At 49.9% G+C, this 22,975-nt stretch overlaps 1 protein-coding gene across 1 annotated transcript in view; it reads left to right on the top strand.

The window, feature by feature from the left end:
- DNAH10 (dynein axonemal heavy chain 10) overlaps positions 1–22,975 on the top strand; it is a 143,742-nt gene that overhangs the window by 2,533 nt on the left and 118,234 nt on the right. Inside the window, exons 2-10 of the mRNA XM_086681488.1 lie at positions 605–676; positions 3,819–3,919; positions 5,015–5,123; positions 8,386–8,501; positions 11,900–12,110; positions 15,533–15,690; positions 16,432–16,662; positions 18,894–19,084; positions 21,104–21,302. Coding sequence (XP_086537614.1) covers positions 605–676; positions 3,819–3,919; positions 5,015–5,123; positions 8,386–8,501; positions 11,900–12,110; positions 15,533–15,690; positions 16,432–16,662; positions 18,894–19,084; positions 21,104–21,302 — 1,388 coding nt within the window. The remainder of the gene's footprint in view (positions 1–604; positions 677–3,818; positions 3,920–5,014; positions 5,124–8,385; positions 8,502–11,899; positions 12,111–15,532; positions 15,691–16,431; positions 16,663–18,893; positions 19,085–21,103; positions 21,303–22,975) is intronic.

The following is a 22,975-nucleotide window of genomic DNA, read 5'->3' as shown; positions in this document are numbered from 1 at the left end:
ACCTGCTGAGCCACCCAGGCGCCCCAGGGTTGAGCCTCTTTTTTATGCTTGTTGATGACTGAGATGAACCGGTGGAACCGCTTGACCATGCTGCGTCCTTCATCTCCTGGGGAGTCTGCACAGGGTTTCCTTTCGGGCCACTTGAAGCTGTCTCTGCTAACCGGAACGTTTCTGTACGACTGTGTTGGTTCATAAATTGGCGCTGGTCCAGGAGGGCAGGGGGAGACGAGCAGGGAGGCAGAAGGCTCCAGACCGGCAGGTGGCAGGTGTAACGAGCCCGGGGAACTCGCGCCGAGGCCCGGTTTTAACGCGAGAGGATCAGGTGCCTGCCTCCCCTCCCCCCACGCCCGCCAGCGTCTTCGGGTTCGTGGAGGGGCCGCTGGCGGTCACTGCACCGGCCGAGCCCCACCCAAGGGCAGGAGGCGGGGAGGGGCTCCCGCGTCCTCGCGGTGACCTTTCCCCCCACCGCTTCCCCGGGACTGTCGCAGGTGCAGGCCATTTCCCCGCGGCGCTCGGTGGGGTGGGGGAGCAGGGCATCAGGTGTCTGGTGTGGTGGGGCAGACACGTGTTACTACTTTTTTCCTCCGTGCTGGCGGCGGTCAAGACGGCGAGACGCCCGAGGCGGAGGAGGAAGGCGAGGAGGCAGAGGCGGAGGCTCAGCCAGCGGAGTTGGAGGGTGAGTCGCGTGGGGGCGGCTCCCCGCGAGGAGGGAGGCTGGGGCCCGGTATGGGGGACAGAGGTGGGTGCTGGCCGTTCGGGGCGCATTACCCGTGCCCCGGGGGGCCCGCAGCCAGCGACCACAGACTGGGGGGCCGGCAGCTGCAGGGGGGCGGCCTCCCCGAGCTCTGGGGCCGAGCTCGCAGCTGTGAGCAGGGCCGCCCCTCCCACGGCTCCGGGGAGCACCTGCCTGGCCCCTCTGGCCTGGGCCTCGCTTGCCTTGAGACCGCTTCCCTCCCCGCTCTGCCTCTGTGGGTCTGAATCCTCCTGTCCTTTCCCTGGTAAAGGCGACAGTCAGGGGATCCAGGGTCTGCCCTCTTCAGTAGGACCCCCTCTTTTATATCTGCAAAGACCCTATTTCCGAATACAGTCACCTTGTGAATTCCACCCGGTATAGTACATGTCCCCCGGCGCCTCGTCCCTGTGCAAGCGGCGTCCGTGACAGCTCAACACCTGTGCGCTCTGTTGTGTAGCCCAGGCTTCCTTCCCCTCGTGCAAACCACACGCCCCGTTTCTCCTGGCCAGTCCGAGGCAGTAGTGGAGGATTTTACTGCTGATAGAAATGTGTGAGCTGGAGAAGTTGCTGGAAACACACCTGAACGTGCGAGACGCCTGATTGTCTGCAGGCTCCGCTTTTCCTGTAGTGATGCGATGGCTTTAGATTCATGCTAAGGCTGGGTTCTCCTGCGGGTGGCTCTTTTTTCCTTTCTTTTTTTACATTAAAAAAATTTTTTTTCGTGTTTTTGTAGTTGTTGAGTGGTTTCATTTTATTCCTAGTGTATTTCTACCGTTTATCTAATTCAGTTTTCTACTTGTCCTCATTCCTGAAACGATTTATTTTGTCCTTTTTCTGGGCAACTGCATGTATCTTATTAAATTTTATGAAGTTTTTCAAATTTTAATGTCAGTAGAGTTAACGTACAGTGTTATCTTAGTTTCAGGTGTATAATATGGTGATGATCAGCCTTCCATACCTCTCACCTAGTTCACCCATCTCCCCCTCCTCCACCCCCATAACCATCAGTGTGTTCTGTGTAGTTAAGAGTCTGTTTCTTGGTTTCTCTCTCTTTTCCTTTTGTTCATCTGTTATGTTTCTTAAATTCCACAGATGAGTGAAATCCTATAGTATTTGTATTTCTCTGACTGACTTATTTCCCTTAGCATGGTACCCTCTAGTTTCACCCATGTCGTTGCAAGTGGCCAGATTTCATTTTTTCTTATGGCCGAGTCATCCATTGTATCTATATATACACCACATCTTCTTTATCCATTCATCTACAGATGGACACTTGGGCTGCTTCCGTATCTTGGCTATTATAAATACTGCTGCCATAAACCTAGGGATGCATGTATCCCTTTATATTAGCGTCTTTGTCTTTTTTGGATAAATACCCAGTAGTGCCATTGCCGGATCGTAGGATAGTTCTATTAAAATTTTTAACCTTTAAAAATTTTTTTTTAATGTTTATTTATTTTTGACAGAGAGACACAGAGCATGAGCGGGGGGCGGGGGGGGGGGCAGAGAGAGAGGGAGACACAGAATCTGAAACAGGCTCCAGGCTCTGAGCTGTCAGCACAGAGCCCGACGCGGGGCTTGAACCCACGAACCGTGAGATCATGACCTGAGCCGAAGTCGGATGCTCAACCGACCGAGCCACCCAGGCGCCCCTCCAGACGCATTCATTTTAGGCAAAATGTCATTCCTTCCGTAGTACAGATTGAGGGGAGAGGATTACAGGGTTAGAAAATACCATGAGTCCTCAGGGAGGACTAAGTTGGATTTTGACAAGACAGACGGTGGCTATGAGGGCCACAGCCCTATTTACTGCGGGGCTCTAATCTTGTTGAGAGACACATCCATTTCAGCACCAGTCAGTCTCTGAACAGGAAGGACATCTGTGGAAGGACGCTGCTTGGACACAAAGGCCAGGGAGGTCTTTTCAACAAAGCAAATTAATATTACTTCCAAATCAATAATTAAATGTATTTTTTCTTTTTGTGGTAAAATATACATAAAACCATTTAAAAATTTTTGTTTATTTTTCAAATTTATTTATTTTGAGAGAAAGAAGGAAGAAGAGACGGCGGGGGGGGGGCACGTAAGAGCGGGGGGGAGAGGTGCAGAGAGAGAGAGGGAGACCGAGAATCCCAAGCAGGCTCTGTGCTGACAGCGGGGCTTGGTCTCACGAACTGTGAGATCATGACCAGAGCTGAGATCAAGAGTCAGATGCTTAACTCATCGAGCCCCAAAACTTACCATTTTAACCACTTCTAGGTATACAGCTCAGTGGCACTGCATTTATTTGGTGCATTTGTTAGCGCGTTTTTGGCTACAGGCTGTTACTGGTGCTCTAATCCCGTTGGTGCTGCTGGCTTTATACCATTTCCTCTGCTGGTGGGTGTGCCGGGCACTTAACCTCACCATAATCGGATCCTCGAGTCTGACCAGTAGCTGTTATCATTCCCATTTTACAGATGAGAACATCAATAGTAGACCAGTAGACCCCACACGTTGATTTGATTCGAAAGCCACGATGGCTCCGCACGGTGCCTTTTGCAGCAAGAGCCAAACCGTTTGGGAAAAGCTCTCCCTTCCCTGTAATTACTGGGTTTCTCAGAAACTCTCAGGGCTGTGACAGGTTCTGAGGGTTCCAGATCCGCACTGATAACAGACTTGAGAGAGATACATTCGTTTTACTTAGATTACCTTTCTTTTCATCCCCCACAAGTTTCGAGTTTCAGAGTGAAGATAGAGTATGTGCTAGTATGTTAGCTATAATTCTCATCCTAATAATAAAACTCCCCTTTAAGTGAAAACCTCAGAGAAATCACTCACTGGACACTGTCGCTGGAACATGCACAGACACACATGCATACACGTGAAATTTCCGACCGAGAACCCACCCAGCAAAAATACAAACGGCTTTCATCATTATAACGTACGTCAAGGCTGCGATTCGTTTGTCCAAAATGTACACGGAGCTTTTAGATACCATGACTATTGAACGAAATAATGCTGCCGTACAAGATGCAGGTCTGGTCTCGATGGTAGGAAATCTATTCTGATTATTTCATTTTGCACCCTGAACGATATTTTGCAGCCAAGAATTTGCAACTGAGAAACGATTCCACAGATCAGCTTGTATTAGGCATCGGGGATGAAGAAGTCGACAAAGAGAGTTTAGAAGACCTGCCTGTCAAGGTAGGCGTGGCTCCTTCCCCTCCTTGCTGGGGTAACGGGAATGCCATACCCTGTGATGGGTCTGGGTAAGTGACAGTTCATGCGAGGAACATATTTGGAATGGAGACGATAGAATCCTGTGTTGGGAGTCCCCACAACTACCCTCAGGTTGGATGGTTCGCTAGAATGACTCCCAGGACCCAGAAAAACGTTTATACTCAAGGCTATAGTTTATTTCAGTGAGAGGAGGCCGCGTAGAATCAACACAGAGAAAGGTACGTGGAGCAGAGTCCGGGAGAGAAGGGACCCGAGCCTCCTTCCGGGTGGCGTGGGGGTGCTGCTGCTCCCAGCACGTAGGAGAGCACACGGGAAGTTTTGCTGGTCAGGGAAGCTCACTCAAGCCTCGGCGTCCAGCGTTTCAATGGGGGGCGGGGGGTCTGTCGCGTGGGCATGAAGGGCCAGTCTCTAGGTCGCGGGAAGTCAGACCGATGTAGTGTGTCCAGGGCCCCAGGCCAACAAAACCAGGCATTCACCACCAATCACGTTGCTAGTCTAAACTATCTTTGTACCCCAGGTGTAGACAAAGTCTAAACTATCTTTGTACCCCAGGTGTCCATCAGGTGGGACATTCCAAGAACAGAGGTTATCACCTGGGAACCGGCAAAGGGCCAGCCTGAAAACCTTTGGGATCTGCAGAGTTTGGACAACCCAGGCCTGCGGCCGAGTTAACCTTTTCCCAAATCCCAGAGGTGGAGCTTAAAAGCTGGGATGTGAGCATTTAGCCCGGCCTGTGCTAAGTGAAATGACTAACTGCTCCATGAATATACCCTACCCCCCAAACCAAATGGAAGCCGGCTTGCTGCAATTTACAAGCTAGGAAAGGGCTCAGTCTGGACATTTCCCGGGTCGGTTTATTCCTGTGTGGCTGCACTGGCCAATTAACAGCAGAGTCAGACTGAGTGTTCAAGCCTGGGTCCTTCATGGTGCGCGGTCCCCCCCGTGTCGGCCGGGGGGACCAGAACGCACTGAGAGGAGTGCTCGGGGCACCCGAACGTTAGGTTGTCTGGGTGAGCAGATGTATCTCAGCCCGTTGATGTTTGGTTCCCCATGTTCCAGAGAACCGTTAAGCACATCGTGGAAAAGACATATCTCCATGTGCTTTGTACTCCCGTTCCTGAGGAGTTCCTGGACCAGAATGTGGTGTATTTTCTCCGAAATACAAAAGGTATAGTTCTAGTGTGTGTGTGAGTGTGGGTGTGTATGCACGTGGGGGTGTCTCTGTGAGATTCTTTATTTTTACGCTTTCTTGAGAATACAACTTTTTTTTTTTTTTTAGTACGGTCGATCCTCAGTATTCACGGATTCCATATCTGCAAATTCACCTACTCGCATTTTTTTCGTAACCCCCAAATCAGTACCTGCAGTCGCTTTGAGGTCATTCGGGGCCAGGCACAGGATGGGGAAACTTCTGAGTCCCCCCGTGTGCCTGTTCCCAGCTGAGGGCTAACGCAGTGACGTTTTAACTCTTGTAAACAACTGTTCTTACTGTGATCTCTTTGGTGCCACGGTTTTCACATTCTTTTGTGCTTCTTGTTGGTGATTTCACTGTTTAAAATGGCCTCAAGCGTAGTAGTGAAGCACCGTATTCCTGAGTGCAAGAAGGCTGTGACGGGGCCCCAGACGACACAGGTGTATTAGGTACACTTCGATCAGCTGTCAGTTATAGTGTCGGCTGAGGTCCATGCTAGTGAATCAACGGCGTATGTTGAATAAGGTGTCTGTTTCTTTTTTAAGTTTATTCATTTTGAGGGGGGGGAAGAGAGAGAGAGGGAGGGAGGGAGAGAACATGAGCAGAGGAGGGGCAGAGAGAGAGAATCCCAAGCAGGCTCTGCACCGTCAGCACAGAGCCTGATGCAGGGCTTGGACTCATGAACCACAAAATCATGATCTGGGCTGAAACCAAGAGTTGGACGCTTAACCGACTGAGCCAGCCAGGTACCCCTAAATAAGGTATCTTTACACAGAAACGCACATAAAGCAAGGTTACGTGTTGATGGCTGATAAAGATGTGACCGGAGGAGTGCCTGGGTGTTTCGGTCGGTTGAGTGTCTGACTCTTGATTTCGGCTCAGGTCATGATCCTGGGGTCCTGGGATCAAGCCCTGTGCCTGCTTGGGATTGTCTCTCTCCCGCAATTGCATGGGCTCTCTCTCTCTCTCTCTCTCTCTCTCTCTCAATCTTTCAAGAAAGAAAGGAGGAAAGAAGAAAGAAAGGGAAGGGGTGAGGAAGAGAGGGAGGGAGGAAAGAAACATGACCAGAGGGGCACCTGGGTGGCTCAGTCGGTTAAGCATCCAACTTTGTTTCAGGTCATGATCTCACAGTTCATGAGTTCGAGCCCCGCATCAGGCTCTGTGCTGACAGTGCAGAGCCTGCTTAGGATCCTCTCTCTCTCTCCCTCTCTCTCTTCCCCTCCCCCACTTGCATTTTTCTCTCTCTCAAAATAAGTAAATCACCTTAAAAAAATGTGACCAGAGGCTGCAGAAACCTGACCTCATATGTCCTGTAGGAGCAGTGGTTCAGTATTCGCTAATTCCTTGTTGGAGGTGACCTCACAGAACAGAACTCCCACAAATGAGAGTTGACTGTATAAATACATTCTTAGTTCTTTTGTAACAATTAAAGGGAGATGCAAACTGTTGTGGCCCTGAGTTATAAGAAGAGCTTTGGGGCTTTGTCCACGTGGGCTGTGTGATTTAAAGCCGAGGGGCTGCTTGGAGGCCACGTTCATCCCGCAGGGTGACTTCCGGGCGGGATGTTCCCTCTGTGCATTCCTGCTGCCCTCGTCCATCCTGGGTGCCACCTGGGTGCTTCTGGTGACACCCCCGTCCCCCCAGTGGTTGTCACTCTCGTGTCTCTTCTGACCCCTGGCTCCTCCTCTTGCCTCATTCGATTCGGGCTGACTGCCCATGCTTCCTGCCTGCACGTTCCCCCATTTCTTCCGCCTTCGCCTCCACGGAGGCTGCGCATACGTAGCTACGTTTTCACGACTCCCCGTAAATCCTAGAACAAGCATTATGTTGCGTTCTTTTTATCTCTTCTGAACTTTGATGGCGTTTTGGGTCGGGGCCTCCCTGCCGGGTGACTCTGCCCACGTAGGCGGGAACCAGAAGTAGGGAAGACAGCTTGTAGAGGCTCGTGCCCCCTCATCCCTGCTCAGTGCTCTCCTCCAGGACAGCACCTGCCACGGCGCATAGGCCGCCAGCCGGGCAGCAGCCGCGTCTCCTCGGATTTCATCACTGGGCCTTCTCGTCGTCTTTGTGTCTCGCCGTTTCTCTTCTGTCAAGATCAGCCTCTCTTTCTCCTCTGCTCTGGGTTCTTAGGTTCTTTCCCCTTAAAATAAATTTACTTAAGTAAAGAAGAGTTTGCTGTAAAGAAGCGTATTAAGGAGAGAATGTCTACACAGCTGTGGGACCAAAGCCAGTGAGGTAACTGCCTTGGTTGGTGTATCTGCGGTGTTTCCCGGTTAGATTGAGGGATGGGCCCAAGTGACCTTCAAAATGTGTACCGTGCAGGTGGAGTAAAGACATGTAAAATAAAACACGGTTGGAGAATAGGCTGTTACCAAATCTGTCTTTAAAAATACCTGTGACTCTGGGGCGCCTGGGTGGCTCAGTCAGTTAAGCGTCCGACTTCGGCTCAGGTCATGACCTCAAGGCTTGTGAATTCGAGCCCCGCATCAGGTTCTGTGCTGGCAGCTCAGAGCCTGGAGCCTGCTTTGGAGTCTGTGTCTCCTTCCTTCTGCCTCTTCCCCAGCGCGCGCGCGCTCTCTCTCTCTCTCTCTCAAAAATAAGTAAACATTAAGAAAATTAAAAAAAAATAAGAAAAAAATACCCATGACTCGGGCGCCTGGGTGTCTCAGTCGGCTGAGCATCCGACTTCAGCTCAGGTCATGATCTCATGGTTCATGAGTTCGAGCCCCACGTGGGGCTCTGTGCTGACAGCTCAGAGCCTGGAGCCTGCTTCGGATTCTGTGTCTCCCTCTCTCTCTGCTCCTCCCCAGCTTGCTTTCTCTCTGTCTCTCAAAAAGTAAATGAACATTAAATAAATACCCATGACTCAAAAAGGACTCTGGTGATGAACTGGGGAGGCATCGCTGGGAGTGGGGACCCAGGGAGAGCAAGGAACCCAGCAAATATTTCCAGAAAATGCTACTGTTTCTATTCTTGTCTGACTTCAGACAACTCCAGCCAGATCCTCCAGTCTGTGCAGCTCTGTGAACCACAACGTGTAGGGTTTCTTTTGATGTGTCAGCGGCCGAGGGAGTCGTTTGCACAGACATTAGCATCATGTTGAGCCTGTGCCCGGAACATTCGTTGGTAGCTCCTCGGGAAGAAGGAGCAGATTCCTTGGAAGGTCCAGATACACTTGGAAGGTTCACTGCCTGCCACTTCCCCACGCGTCTCACCCTCTGAATCTGTTCCCACACAGAGATGATCTCTGAAGCTACCAACATGAAGGAAGCCATGGAGATCATGCCCGAGACCCTGGAGTATGGAATTATCAACACTAACGTGCTTCATCTTCTGAAGAATATCATATGTCAGGTAACTGTGGACAAAGGGAAGGGACCTCAGCATTTTGTAAGACTAAGGCCATTTGATTCATTTACTCCACAAGTAATGAATATCCAGCGGGTGCCTCCGTGGGCCCTGGTGGCAGAGCGGCGAGGAGCACGGACTAGGTCTCTGTGCTCCAGGAGCTTATTCTGGGGAAGGACACGAAACACAGATTCATAAACTGGAAAATATCAGACATTGACAAGTGGCATGAGTGAAATGAACCCTAGTAATGTGATAGAAATGGACTGTGTGTGTGTGCAGGGAGTGGTGGTAAGGGATGGCCTCACTGAGGAGGCGATGTCTGATAGGCAAACAATAAAAAAAGAATCTCACGAGCAGGCTATTCTAATGACAAGTTGTTACGGAAGTGTCATTAGGGAAGTGTGATAGGGTGGGGTTGAGGTGGTCAGGAAAGGCCCCTTTGAGGGCATGGCATTGAATTGAGGGCTGAATCAGGTGAAGGGGGTCAGACCTGTGAAGATCTGGGGGGAAGAGCATCCTGGGCAGGGAAGATAGCTTATGCAAAGGTCCTGAGGCAGGAGCAGACATAGCCTGGTCCAGGAACAGAGGGAGGGCCTGTGCAGCTAGAGAGTAGTGAGGAAAGTTGGAAAGGAGGGTAGGTTTTCAGCAGGGGAATAACATGATCTGGTTGGCATCGTTCCTCTGGCTGTTGTGTGGAAATCGTACTGTGGGAGCGAGGGTGAGGGCCGAAGGCAAGAGTGGACCAGTTGGAGTCCGTGGAAGTGTCTGTGGAGGGGGATGGTTGTCTAGACTGGAGTTCAATCAGGGGAGGGAGTGGGAGGCAGGCCGTGTCAAGAATCTGTTTTGCTGGGGAGAGGGCCAATGGGGCTTGCTGGTGACTTGGGTATGGAGGTTTTGGAAAATGGAGAGTCACGAGGGACTCCCTAGGGTTCGGTTGGGGGTGAGCAGCCGGGCGGGTCACTAGGGAGATGGGTGAGGATAGAAACCAATCTGGAGGGAAAGCCAAGAACTCTCCGGACATTTGAGCTGAGGTGTGAGGGGCTCAGGGAGAACTCAGGGCATTCCTCCGGAAAATATTTATTGAGCACCTACCGTATTCCACTGAGCGAACAACTCGGCCGAGATCTGCCTCACGGAGTGCTCGTTCTAGTCAGGAAGGCTTACATTAAACAGGATCTGTGAGAGAATCTGTTCGGTTGAGCCTTGAACAGCATGATTTGAACCACACGGGTCCACTTCTACGTGGATTTTTTCCAATAAATACGGTATAGTGTTGTAAATGTATTTTCCTTCTCAATAACAGTTTTTCCTCGAGCTTTAAAATTTTTTAACATTTATTTATTTTGGACAGAGAGAGAGACAGAGACAGAGACGGGGCATGAGTGGGGGAGGGGCAGAGAGAGAGGGAGACACAGAATCAGAAGCAGGCTCCAGGCTCCGAGCCGTCAGCACAGAGCCCGACGCGGGGCTTGAACTCACAGATCGTGAGATCATGACCTGAGTTGAAGTCGGAAGCTCAACCGACTCAGCCACCCAGGCGCCCCTCTTCTAGCTTACTTTATTGTTAAGCATACCGTATATAACACATGGAACATACTGATAAGTGTTAATCGACAGGTGATGTTATCGGCAAGGCTTCCGTCAACAGGCTGCTCTTAGTAGTTAAGATTTAGAGAGTCAAACGTCATACGTGGATTTTCTTTTTTTTATTTTTATTTTTATTTAAAAAAAATTTTTTTTTTAACGTTTTATTTATTTTTGAGACACAGAGAGAGCATGAACAGGGGAGGGGCAGAGAGAGAGAGGGAGACACAGAATCGGAAGCAGGCTCCAGGCTCTGGGCTGTCAGCACAGAGCCCGACGCAGGGCTTGAACTCACGGACCGCGAGATCGTGACCTGAGCTGAAGTCGGACGCTTAACCGACTGAGCCACCCAGGCGCCAAAATACGTGGATTTTCAACTGCATGGAGGGGGCGTTGGCATCCTCACCCTTGCGTTGTTCAAAGGTGAAAGGTAGCGTGCTCAATAGTGATGGGAGTTAAGAAAGACGAGGTTGGGAAGGGGGTAAGAAATACTGGCAGGTGGTAAAGGTGAGGGTTTTGAAGTTTTAGGCCGGGTGGCCAGGAACACCTCAATAGCATTTTTTACCGAGACCATTGCACTTGGCTCCTGATAGACCCTGGCCGCTGCCCTCACCCCTATGTTACTTTATCCACGTGCCAGCCAGAGTGTGGCGATGGTGCGAGGCCAAGGGGCTGGATAGAAGCAACCAAGGGAGAGGCCGCTGGAGGAGGGGATGGGGGGAGGGGGAGCGCTAGGGGCAGGGTGACACGGCACCCGTTTACCATTTTGAAAACTGGGCAAATAAAGGGTCCAGGTGTTTATTCTGCCTCTTCTACATGAAATGCACTGGGTAGTTAAGTAGTAGATGAGAGAAGCGTCTCTTTATAAAAGCATTTCAGCTATAAAATAAAGAAGTGTTAGGATGAGACTATTTCGGTTGTGTGGCTCCCAGAGGTTCACGGATCTTGTCATCGAACAAGCGGACGCTACCATCCGAAAGGAGAGAAAACCAGACATTGTCTCCTGAGCACTGCCGTTAGTCTTGGTAGAGGGATTCTGACGGAGGGTCTGGACCCAGTGGGAGATACGGAGCGCACGGGGACACAGTGAGTGTCACTGGGAGTGTGCAGTCAGCAGAACCCAGACTGGGAATCCGCAGGTCAAACATCCTGGGTTCTTCAGTAAATCGGAAGTGCATGTACATCGTCCTCAACGATGGACCAAAGTTTAAGAAGAAAAGGCAGAGCTACAAGCCCAAACCAAAACTCAACCAACCAACCATCCAACTGACCCACAGGCATTTAAATGGATGAGGGAGGGCACAAGTGAGCGAGGGGCAGAGAGACAGGGAGAGAGAGAGAGAATCCCACAAGGGGCAGAGAGAGAGAGAGAGAGAGAGAGAGAATAGTGGGGCTCATGTTCACCCGAAGCGGGACTCGAACTCACCAACAGTGAGATCATGACCTGAGCTGAAGTCCGATCCTCAACCAGCTGAGCCACCCAGGCGCCCCCTCCCCCTCCCTATTTTAACCTCCACATGAACTAGCTTGACCCTGAGCTGACTGACTCTTCAGCTGTTTGTGTGGCCGGTGACCTAAAGAAATACAGTATGCTGATCTGGACAGTCACCTCGCGCTTGGGTCACGCTCTCCTCCTGGGGTCGTGTTAGGTCAAACAACATTTCTCTGTCTTTAGGTCTGTGCTCTGGGCTCGAGTTCTCTCCACTTTGTTGCCATTATCTGTGCCGCCTCTCACAGAACATTCGAAGCCGGGGGCCGCGGAAGTGCATGAGTTATTGGACATGACATTGATTCGTCTCATAAACTTGACGTTTCAGGTTTTCATGCCAGCTCTGTCCTTCAATCAGCACAAGGATGCGGCCACGGGATTTGCGTCCGAGAAAATCTCGGACTCTTCCGAGTATGAAGCGGGGCTCCCTAGTGTGCCCGGGGAAACGTATCACAGCATGCAGTTAATACGGGATGAATTTTTAATGAACATCCAGAAATTTGCAAATAATATTCAAAGGACAATGCAGCAACTGGAAGGTAAGCTTCATGTTTTCTTCTGTTTCGTTACGCGTGGGAATGTCCTTTAGGAAGGCGACGTAAGAGTCCAGGAGTCTTGTTTTCATTTGTAATCATTCTTTTTTCTCCGCCCACCATCTGAGCGACCCCGAGCTGGAAGGAAGATGCACAGAGAAACAACGAATCCTTGTCCTCAAGGGTCTTATCGTCTGGTGCACAAGGAACTGTGGCAGATGAGAGCTTGGGAAAGCTATTAGGACTTTTAGGGTTTGGAGGAGGGAGACCTTGTGGCGGAAGCAGGAGGAAATCACAGGAGACTTCCTGAAGGAGGTGGCATTTGACCTCCTCTGAATGGACAGCAGAGCGTTAGTAGGTGGCGTTGGGGAGCAAGGGCATTTCGGGCAGGGAGAGAGGGCTGAATGAGAGAAGGGAGTTTGAAAGAATGGGGTTTCCGTGAACGAGGAAGGGTGGATGGCTGGTCCTGGCTTAGTTAGTGTCCAAGCCCAGGGCCCCACACGTGGTGGGGCTGCAGCAGCTACTGCAGGCCTGTACCTCACGACGTGGGGGAGGATGGCATGGTGAGAGTCCCAGAGCCTGGGAGCACGTGTGTCATGGAGAACAGCAAGGTCGAGAGGCTGGCGTAGTGGGGAAGGTGAGTCCCATTTGGGGTTACGCTTTGGAGAGCCCTATCCTGTGAAAGCCGACAGGCGATTTCTCGGCAAGGGCTATTACGGTCTGCGAGATGGTATTGCTTTCGAGGAAGAGAAATCCCACCCCCGCCCCGAAAGTAAAATTTGACACACCCCACTTAGTAGCAGTTTTCTCTAAGACTAGAAACACCCGCAGAGATCCAATTTTTTTTTTTAACACTTATTTATTTTTGAGAGAGAGAGCGAGCGAGCACAAGCGGTGGAGGGACAGAGAGAAAGGGGAGCGGAGGATCCAAAGCAGGCTCTGTACTGACAGCAGAGAGCCCAGTGTGGGGCTCGAACTCACAAACTGCGAGGTCACGATCCGAGCCGAAGTCAGACGTTTAACCGACTGAGCCACCCAGGTGCCCTGAGAGCCAAACTTTTGATAACACACTATGGACATGTGTTTTTCATTCATTCATTCATTCACTCATTCATTCATTCACTCACTCACTCACTGTGAGCAAGTGAGCAGAGGAGGGGCAGAGAGAGGGGAGAGAGAGAATCCCAAGTAGGCTCCACACTGTCGGCATGGAGCCCACGCATGGGGCTCAGTCCCACGAACCATGAGATCGTGACCTGAGCTGAAATCAAGAGTTGGATGCTCAACCGCTTGAGCTACTCAGGAGCCCCCAGACTTTTGGTTTAAATTTCTTTTTTTTTTTTTTCAACGTTTATTTATTTTGGGACAGAGAGAGAGCATGAACGGGGGAGGGGCAGAGAGAGAGGGAGACACAGAATCGGAAACAGGCTCCAGGCTCTGAGCCATCAGCCCAGAGCCCGACGCGGGGCTCGAACTCACTGACCGCGAGATCGTGACCTGGCTGAAGTCGGACGCTTAACCGACTGCGCCACCCAGGCGCCCCTAAATTTCTTTTTTAATGTTTATTTATTTTTGAGAGAGATCGAGACCGAGTGCAAGCGAGGGAGGGGCAGAGAGAGAGGGAGACACAGAATCTGAAGCAGGCTCCAGGCTCCGAACTGTCAGCACAGAGCCCGACGCGGGGCTTGAACCACGAACTGTGAGATCATGAGCTGAGCCGAAGTTGGACGCTCAACCGACTGAGTCACCCAGGCGCCCTGGCACAGAATTTCAAATACAGTTTTCTTCATTGTTCTGTAGTATCCAGCGTTCCTTATGAGAAATTGGGTTTTTCTTTTTCTTTCTTTTGTCGTCTTTTCTTTCTTCTTTCTTTCTTTCTGTTTTTTTCCTCTCCCCTTGATGTGAACTTTTAGGAGTGTGTCTTTATCTTCATGCCTTAAAATGCTGGGATGATGGACCTTTTTGTGTGGTCCTTTCTCCATTCGTTTTGCTGAGCGCTGTGTGAATATTTTCAGCCTGAAGACCTAGTTTTGTAGTCTGAAAACTCCTTTTGGTAATTTCTTCCACTATTCGTCTCTGTTCTTTCTTGCTAACATTGGGGGACGCTGCTGATTCTGTTGCTCATCTTTTCTCTTGTCTTTCCCACCTCTTTGTCTTTATATTCGGCTTTTCTGAAGAGTTCCTCAACTTTTATCTTCCCCAACCTTTGACTCAACTTTTTCACATCAGCTATCACATTTTTTTGTAAGCCCAGGGAGGGGCTTCATCTTATGACCGTAAGATCAAGACCTGAGCTGAGATCAAGAGTCAGATGCTTAGGGGCACCAGGGTGGCTCAGTTGGTTGAGCGTCCGATTTCGGCTCAGGTCATGATCTCACGGTTCGTGAGTTCGAGCCCCGCGTCAGGCTCACTGCTGTCAGCACAAAGCCCGCTTCAGATCCTCTGTCCCCCTCTCTCTACCCCTCCCCGGCTTGCGCTCTCCCTCCTACCCCACCACCCGAGAAAGAGTCAGGTGCTTAACTGACTCAGCCACCCAGGTGCCTCTGAGCTATCATATTTTTAATTTTTAAGACCTCTTATTCTGTGATTATCCCTTTTCCAAAGCCTTCTGTTCTTGTTTCGTGGGTGCCATATTGCCTCACATCTCTGAGACTGATAATTGGGATTAAAAACAAATTCTCCTTTACATTGTCTTAATCTCCTCTGAGGTCATTGTTTCTGATTTATCTGGGCCTATTCCCTGCTGGAGGTTTTCTCAAATATCTGGTTGTTAGTTTAATTTTTTTTATTTATATTTTTTTAAGATTTTATTTTTTCCTAAATTTTTTTAATGTTTATATATTTTCGAGTGTGAGAGAGAGTGAGAGTGAGAGACAGAGCACATATGGGGGAGGGGCAGAGAGAGAGGGAGACACAGAATGTGAAGCAAGCTCCAGGCTCTGAGCTGTCAGCACGGAGCCCGACGCAGGACTCGAACCCACGAACTGCGAGATCATGACCTGAGCTGATGTCAGATGCCATCCAGGCGCCCCTGAAGATTTTATTTTTTTAAGTAATCTCTACACCCAAGGCAGGGCTCAAGCTCCCGACCCCGAGATCAAGAGTCACACGCTCTTCTAACGGAGCCAGCCAGGCACCCCTTAATTTTTAAATTGAAGTTACTAGGTTGTAAATTCAGCAACATCTTAAATAACTAGATCATTCTGACCAAGCTTAACACTGTTAAAATTATCTATAATGCTTAGTTACATTCTGATGGAAGAGAATGAAAGTCTAGACGGATTAGGATGGGGTGGGGGTTAGAGGGGACGAATCGGATCTCACTGTACTGATGTCTGGAGAGAAGAGCCATCTGACTCACTTGAACGTTACTGTCTGTAATCATTTCCCCCGAACTGGTGACTAACTGACCATTGTTATCCTACCAGGGGAGATTAAGTTGGAAATGCCAAGCATCAGTGTGGACAGAGAGGTGTCTGACCTGGCAGCTGACCCGGAAGCCGTTGAAACCTTAGAGCAGTGTGTGATAAACTGGCTGAATCTGATATCCGCAGCTGTGGAGGGCCAGCTGAAGAAGACCCCTCAGGTAACTCAGGCTGCACTTTTGAAGATTCCCTGACCGTTCACGTGGCCACCGGAGGAAGAGCCAGGAGTCTGGGGATCTGTCTGACCCAGCCTCTTTTCTTACTCTTTTGTCGCCTCCTTGAAAGTTCAAAGCAAAAAAATAAATTAAAAAAACAAACAAAAAAAAGGGGCGCCCGGGTGGCTCAGTCGGTTGAGTGTCCGACTTCGGCTCAGGTCACGATCTCACGGTTTGTGAGTTGGAGCCCTGCGTCGGGCTCTGTTCTGACAGCTCAGAGCCTGGAGCCCGCTTCGGATTCTGGGTCTCCCTCTCTCCCTGCCCTTCCCTCACTCATGCTCTGTCTCTGTCTCAGAAATAAAGAAACATTAAAAAAAATTTAATAAAAAGTTCAAAATCCCCACACCATCGTTCCTGGGCTTTCTGCTGTTAGCGTGCAGCCACATTACCCCGTGGGCTGACAGAGGTCATACTGTGTGTCAGGATGCTCGTCTGGAGGCTTCCTCCTCAGGCTGGTTTCCTTCGTGGCGTGGTACATTGCCCCATCAGTTCTCCAGAGAAAGAGAGTGGCTTGGCTTTCTTAGCCAGAGTCCTGACATTCACTCTGACTGGACCATCTGAGGTCAAGTGCAGGGCTCAGTTCCCGTTTGGAGCAGCTGGGAAGAGAGGGAGGGGTTCTGTAGAAACCACCACAAGTGTGCCTTCCGCACGAGCGATGACGGTTTGTGTGTTCGCGTCACCTTGCAGGGTAACGGTCCTCTGGCCGAAATTGAATTCTGGCGGGAAAGAAATGCAACCCTAAGTGCACTCCATGAGCAAACAAAGCTTCCAATAGTCAGGAAGGTCTTGGATGTGATCAAGGAATCAGATTCTATGCTTGTGGCCAACCTGCAGCCAGTCTTAACTGAATTATTCAAGCTCCACATGGAGGCCTCAGACAACGTGCGGTTTCTGTCCACTGTGGAACGTCATTTCAAGGTAGGCCGGGCGTGCTGCGCTTTGGAAAGTCGGGTCTGTAAATTAGCACTCACGCGGATTTAGTTTCCTTGTTTATTTAAAAAATTTTTTTAAATTTACGTGTATTTATTTTTGAGAAATAGAGTGAGACAAAGCGTGAGCGGGGGAGGGGCAGAGAGGGAAGGAGACACAGAGTCTGAAGCAGGCTCCGGGCTCTGAGCAGGCGTCAGCACAGAGCCTCATGCGGGGCTCGAACCCATGAACCGTGAGATCATGACCTGAGCCGAAGTTGGACGCTCAACCGACTGAGCCACCCAGGCACCACTAGTTTCCTTGTTTAATTCAGCACTTAAAAAATTGTGGTCACAAACATATAACATTCATTATTTTAACTACTTGCAAGTATATAGTTCAGTGGCATTAAGTACATACACGAGGGGCGCCTGCGTGGCTCAGTCAGTTAAGCGTCCGACTTCAGCTCAGGTCATCTCATGGTTTGTGAGTTCGAGCTCCGTGTCGGGCTCTGTGCTGACAGCTCAGAGCCTAGAGCCTGCTTCAGATTCTGTGTCTCCCTGTCTCTGCCCTTCTCTGCTCACATGCTTTCTCTGTCTCTCAAAAATAAATAAACATTAAAAAAAAAAAACGTACACGGTGCTGGGTGCCCATCCTCATTATCCATAAGCAAGCCATTTTCATCATCCCCGACATAAACTTGGACCCCTTGAGCACCGATTCCCTCCTCCCTGCCCCTCTGGTAACCTCTATCCCACTTTCTGTCTATGAATTTGTCCGTTCTTGGTATTTTATACACGTGGCATCGTACATCTTTTGTGCCGTCTCGCCACGACTTTGGTTTACATTCCCTAGTGACTGATGAGGTTGAACACCTTTCACTCTGCTTCTTAGGCCGTTCGCGTATCTTTGGTGAAACATCTGCTGTAATCTTTTCCCCATTTTTAATTTGCCTCATTATTGATTTATGAGTTAAACATTTTTGAATACAAGTTCCTTATCAGATACATGCTTAGCAATATTCCATTCTGTGTGCGTTTTCATTTTCTTAATGACAATTGTGTTCTTTGTCTTCCCATTTTGTGGGTCAGGAGTTTGGGGAAAGCTTAGCTGGGCGGTTCCTCTTGGCTCATGTACAACAGCTGGGGTGGCTGGGCTGCGGGACCCCTTCCACGTGGCTTCTTTGCCCACACATCTGGCGTCTGGGTGCTCCTGGGCCTTTTTTCTACATGTGGTATCTAAGTCCCTAGTATTTCTCTACGTGGTTTGGATGTCTCAAAGCCTGGTGGCTTCAGGGTAATAGGGTGGCCACGCTTGCTTTTTTAAAAAAATTTTAAAGAGTTTATTTATTTTTGAGAGAGCGAGGGAGAGAGGGAGAAGGAGAGAATCAGCAGGGGCAGGGCAGAGAGAGGGGGGACAGAGGCTCCGTGCTGGCAGCAGAGAGCCTGATGCAGGGCTCGAACTCAGGAACTGTGAGATCATGAACTGAGCCAAAGTCAGACGCTTAACCGACTGAGCCACCCAGGCGCCCCTAATGCCTCTTTATTTTGAGAGAGAGAGAGAGAGGGAGGGAGAGGGAGAATCCCAAGCAGGCTCCACGCTCGGTGTGGAGCCTGACTCGGAGCTCAGTCTCACAACTGCGAGATCGTGACTTGAACTGAAGTAAGTGTTCTGATGCTTATGTGACTGAGCCACCCAGTCCCCGGGATGGTCATACTGTTTACATGGTGGCTGGCTTCCAAGAGACCAGAAGCAACATTACGGCCGCCATATTCTACTGACTAAAGAAGTAACAGCCTGTGCAGACTCGAGGGGGTGGAGATGACTCGGTCTCTTAATGGCGAGGGGGACACAGTCAAGATGTTGTGGCTGCGTTTGGAAAATACAATCTGCCACACAGAATATGTACTGGGTGTGTGTGTGTGTACTCAATAGCTATACATATATATATTCTTTTTCTCTATATTTACTTTTCTCGCTCTCTACGTATCTATTTATGTATATACACACTCCTACTTTATACACTGCTTCAAATGGCTTTATTTACTTTAATTGTAAATCTTATCTGTCTTTCCATGTCAGTGTGCACAGACCTATTTCAGACTCCTTTCGGTGGTGAAACGCTTCCTCCCGCACTAAATACACTTTTTGAATTAGGAAGAGTGAAACTTCCCGCGCATGCGCCGCTTTATCAAACTACTCGGACCCCAAGGCTAAGATTGCTTGCTCTCTCCGATTAGAACATCACGCACGGATCTAGCTTTCACGTCGTCCTGGAGACCATCCCATCCATGATGAGTGCCCTGAGGATGGTGTGGATCATCTCCCGACACTACAATAAAGATGAAAGGATGATCCCGCTCATGGAGCGGATCGCCTGGGAAATCGCCGAAAGAGTCTGCAGAGTGGTCAACCTGAGGACTTTGTTCAAGTGAGAAGTAGCGATGCTATGTTTTTCCGAAGATCTTAAACAGCTTTTTTTTTTAAAGTTTATTTATTTATTTTGAGAGAGAAAGAGAATGTGAGTGGGGAGGCGGGGAGAGGAGAGAGAGAGAGAGAAAGAGAGAGAGAGAGAGAGAGAGAGAGAATGAATGAGAATCCTAAACCGGTTCTATGCCGTAAGCACAGAGCCCGACTCGGGGCTTGAACTCACGAACCTTGAGATCATGACCTGAGCTGAAATCAAGAGTCGGATGCTTAACCTACTGAGCCACCCGGGTGCCCCTTAAACAGCTTTATTGAAACATGATGCACACACCATACGATTCACCAGAATGTACAAGCCAACGGCTCTTCGTGTATTTGGAGTTGTGTATCTGTGGCCATAATCGATTGTGGAATATTTTCTCTAATCCAAAAAGAAACCCCAAACCCTTTAGCTGTCACATCCAGCCTCCCCAGCCCACCTCGCCTTGGGCAACCACAGATCTACTTTCTGTCTCTCTTGATTTGCCTTTTCTGAACATTCGTACAAATGGAGTCATACACGTGGTGGCTTTTACGACAGACTCCTTCTGCTCAGCACCATGGTTTTTTTCTTTTTCTTTTTTTAAATATGAAATTTATTGTCAAATTGGTTTCCATACAACACCCAGTGCTCATCCCAAAAGATGCCCTCCTCAATACCCCTCACCCACCCTCCCCTCCCTCCCACCCCCCATCAACCCTCAGTTTACTCTCCGTTTTTAAGAGTCTCTTCTGCTTTGGCTCTCTCCTTCTCTAACTTTTTTTTCCCCTTCCCCTCCCCCATGGTCTTCTGTTAAGTTTCTCAGGATCTACGTAAGAGTGAAAACATATGGTATCTGTCTTTCTCCGTATGGCTTATTTCACTTAGCATCACACTCTCCAGTTCCATCCACGTTGCTACAAATGGCCAGATTTCATTCTTTCTCATTGCCACGTAGTACTCCATCGTGTATGTAAACCACAATTTCTTTATCCATTCGTCAGTTGACGGACATTTAGGCTCTTTCCATCATTTGGCCATTGTTGTAAGTGCTGCTATAAGCGTTGGGGTACAAGTGCCCCTCTGCGTCAGCATTCCTGTGTCCCTTGGGTATCAGCACTATGGTTTCAAGGTTCACCCGTGTGGGAGCCGGTGTCAGGGCCTCATTCCCCTTTAGGGCCAACTAATAGCCCGTCGTGTGGACACGTAGGTTATTTTATTATTTTTTTTTATTTTTTATTTTTTTTAATTTTTTTTTCAACGTTTATTTATTTTTGGGACAGAGAGAGACAGAGCATGAACGGGGGAGGGGCAGAGAGAGAGGGAGACACAGAATCAGAAACAGGCTCCAGGCTCTGAGCCATCAGCCCAGAGCCTGACGCGAGCCTGACGCGGGGCTCGAACTCACGGACCGCGAGATCGTGACCTGGCTGAAGTCGGACGCTTAACCGACTGCGCCACCCAGGCGCCCCAACACGTAGGTTATTTTAATCAGGATTGTCTTCCTTAGTTATCCTGGGAGACACCAAGTCCCAGGGCCCCTAAGGCTGGAGGGCCTCTGGAATCAATGAAGGAGGTGCAGATGTTCACGTTCCTAAAAAAAACAAAACAAAACAAAAAAAACTCTGCAGGTGAAAGAGGCACAACAATCTTGGCTTTGTCATTTCCCTGTGGTGCTGCAGCCTGCACTGTTGACTTGTGGCCCAGCCGAGGCTACCGGTCCCCTTCCGGATGGAACAGAGAGGTCCCCAGGGGAGCCGCAGCTCTGCCGGTTGGGTGGGCGGCCGGCCGGGTGCCGTTCAGCCCCAGGGGTGGCCTACGGATCCGCAAGGGGGTCGCACCCTCGTAGGCCGGTGCAGGGGGCTGTGGGATGGGGAGGCCCTGCTCCTCGGGGACGGCGCTCCCCTCGGAAACCTGCTCCCCTTGGGCTGTGCGGCTCGGACCGCCACCGAGGCTCAGCCTCCCCTCCCCGCCCCCTCCTCGCTGCTTCTCTTTGCTCCACAGAGAAAATCGAGCCAGCGCCCAGCACAAAACCTCGGAGGCTAGGAACACCCTGCACACGTGGAAAAAGGCCTATTTCGACACCAGGGCCAAGATCGAGGCTTCGGGGAGAGAAGCTCGGTGGGAGTTTGATCGAAAGCGGCTGTTTGAGAGAACGGATTACATGGCTGCCATCTGCCAGGATCTCTGCGACATCCTGCAGGTGGGGAGGCTGGAGTGGGTGTTCTCCGATGCCCCGAAAGGTGGCTGGGGTTCGGACGTGGCTGGACGGAAAGCGGTTTGGCTTTTTGATGGCACGCTGTCCGTATCCAGCGGAAACCAGGAGACGGGCAGGGGCTGGCGGGGGAGGGAGGGAAACCCTTGAGAGACCACGCAGAATGTACCGGAAGGTACCAAAGCGGGCCAGACCGCTCGCACTTCTCCTTGTCTCCTGTGACCGACCCCCCTCACCCCGCTCTCAGCTGTCCTTTGACCTCCGGCCACTCCTGCCTCGTAGCTTTTGCAGAATCCTCCCCCTCCTGTCTTTCCGTTAAATGTTGGAACTTCTCAAAGTCTAGTCCAAGACTTATTCTCTCCTGACGCCACATCATCCTGCCCGTTGTTTCGGCTGCTACCCATCCTTCAGGGACTCCTTGTTTATCTGGTCCCTCTCTCTTTTGAATAAACGGTCAAAGGGTCTAGTGGTTGGTTGGATGAATTATCCACTGTTCTCTGTCTCACGAAGGTCCATCCGTCCATTCATTCTTAGTATTTATGGAGCGCTCACTTGTGCCAGGCACCCGTGCTTGCTACTAGGGCCGGCTATGTCACCTGCCGTGCCCAGTGCAACAGATGTGGGACCCCTTGTTCAAAAAGTAGGAAAAAATGCTATTAAAAGCATTAAAATCTAAAGCTTTTCCCTTTCTTCTGACATCTCTTATCTCGGCAGGCTTTATTTTTTGTTTGCCCACGACTGTGGCAAAGTAAAGAAGGTGAAGGGAAATTGAACATTTAAATTATTCCATGATTTGGGGCACCTGGGTGGCTCTTTTTTTTTAATTTAATGTTTGTTTATTTTTGAGAGAGAGAGAGCGTGCAAGCAGGAGAGGGGCAGAGAGAGAGGGAGACAGAGAATCCGAAGTGGGCTCCACACTGACAGTGGAGAGCCCTATGTAGGGCTCGAACCCATGAGCTGAGATCATGACCTGAGCGGAAGTTGGACGTTTAACCGACTGAGCCACCCAGACGCCCCGAGCATCTGACTCTTAATTTCAGCTCAGGTCCTGATCTCACGTTTGCGAGTTCCAGCCCCAGTGCACTTGGGCTCTGCACTGACAGGGTGGAGCCTGCTTGGGATTCTCTCCCTCTCCTTCTCTCTGTCCCTCCCCTGCTAGCACTTTCTCTCTCTCTCTCTCAAATTAATATTTAAATTATTCCATGAGTTTTACCATTCATATTTACATTGTGCAGTGTTTGCTTAAAGGGCAGATACAAGGCCATTTGACTCGTATGCGGAATCACTGAAAAGACGTGATTTGTACTTTGTCACTCGAATGTGCAGATGTACGTCATTGCCAGAACGATGCGACAGCGCGGCACACAGCTGACTTGGTTGATTTTCTCCCACTTCTTTTAATTTTTTTAATTCAGAAATTTTTTTAAGTTTTTAAAATTTGAATTCCAGTTACTTAACATACAGTGCGATATCAGTTTCAGGCGTACGATATAGAGACTCAGTACTTCCATACCACGCCCTGCGCTCATCGCAACAAATGCCCTCCTTCGTCCCCATCACCTGGTTCACTCACCTCCCCACACCCTCCCCTCTGGTAGCCATTGGCGTGTTCTCTGGAGCTAAGAGTCTGTTTCTTCGTTTTCCTTTCTTTTTTTGCCCCC

This window comes from Puma concolor, chromosome D3, assembly GCF_028749965.1.
Source record: "Puma concolor isolate L17-30 chromosome D3, mPumCon1.1.hap2, whole genome shotgun sequence".
Lineage (NCBI taxonomy): Eukaryota > Metazoa > Chordata > Mammalia > Carnivora > Felidae > Puma > Puma concolor.
Note: the sequence above shows the minus strand (reverse complement) of the source record. Positions and strands in the feature narration are given on the sequence as shown.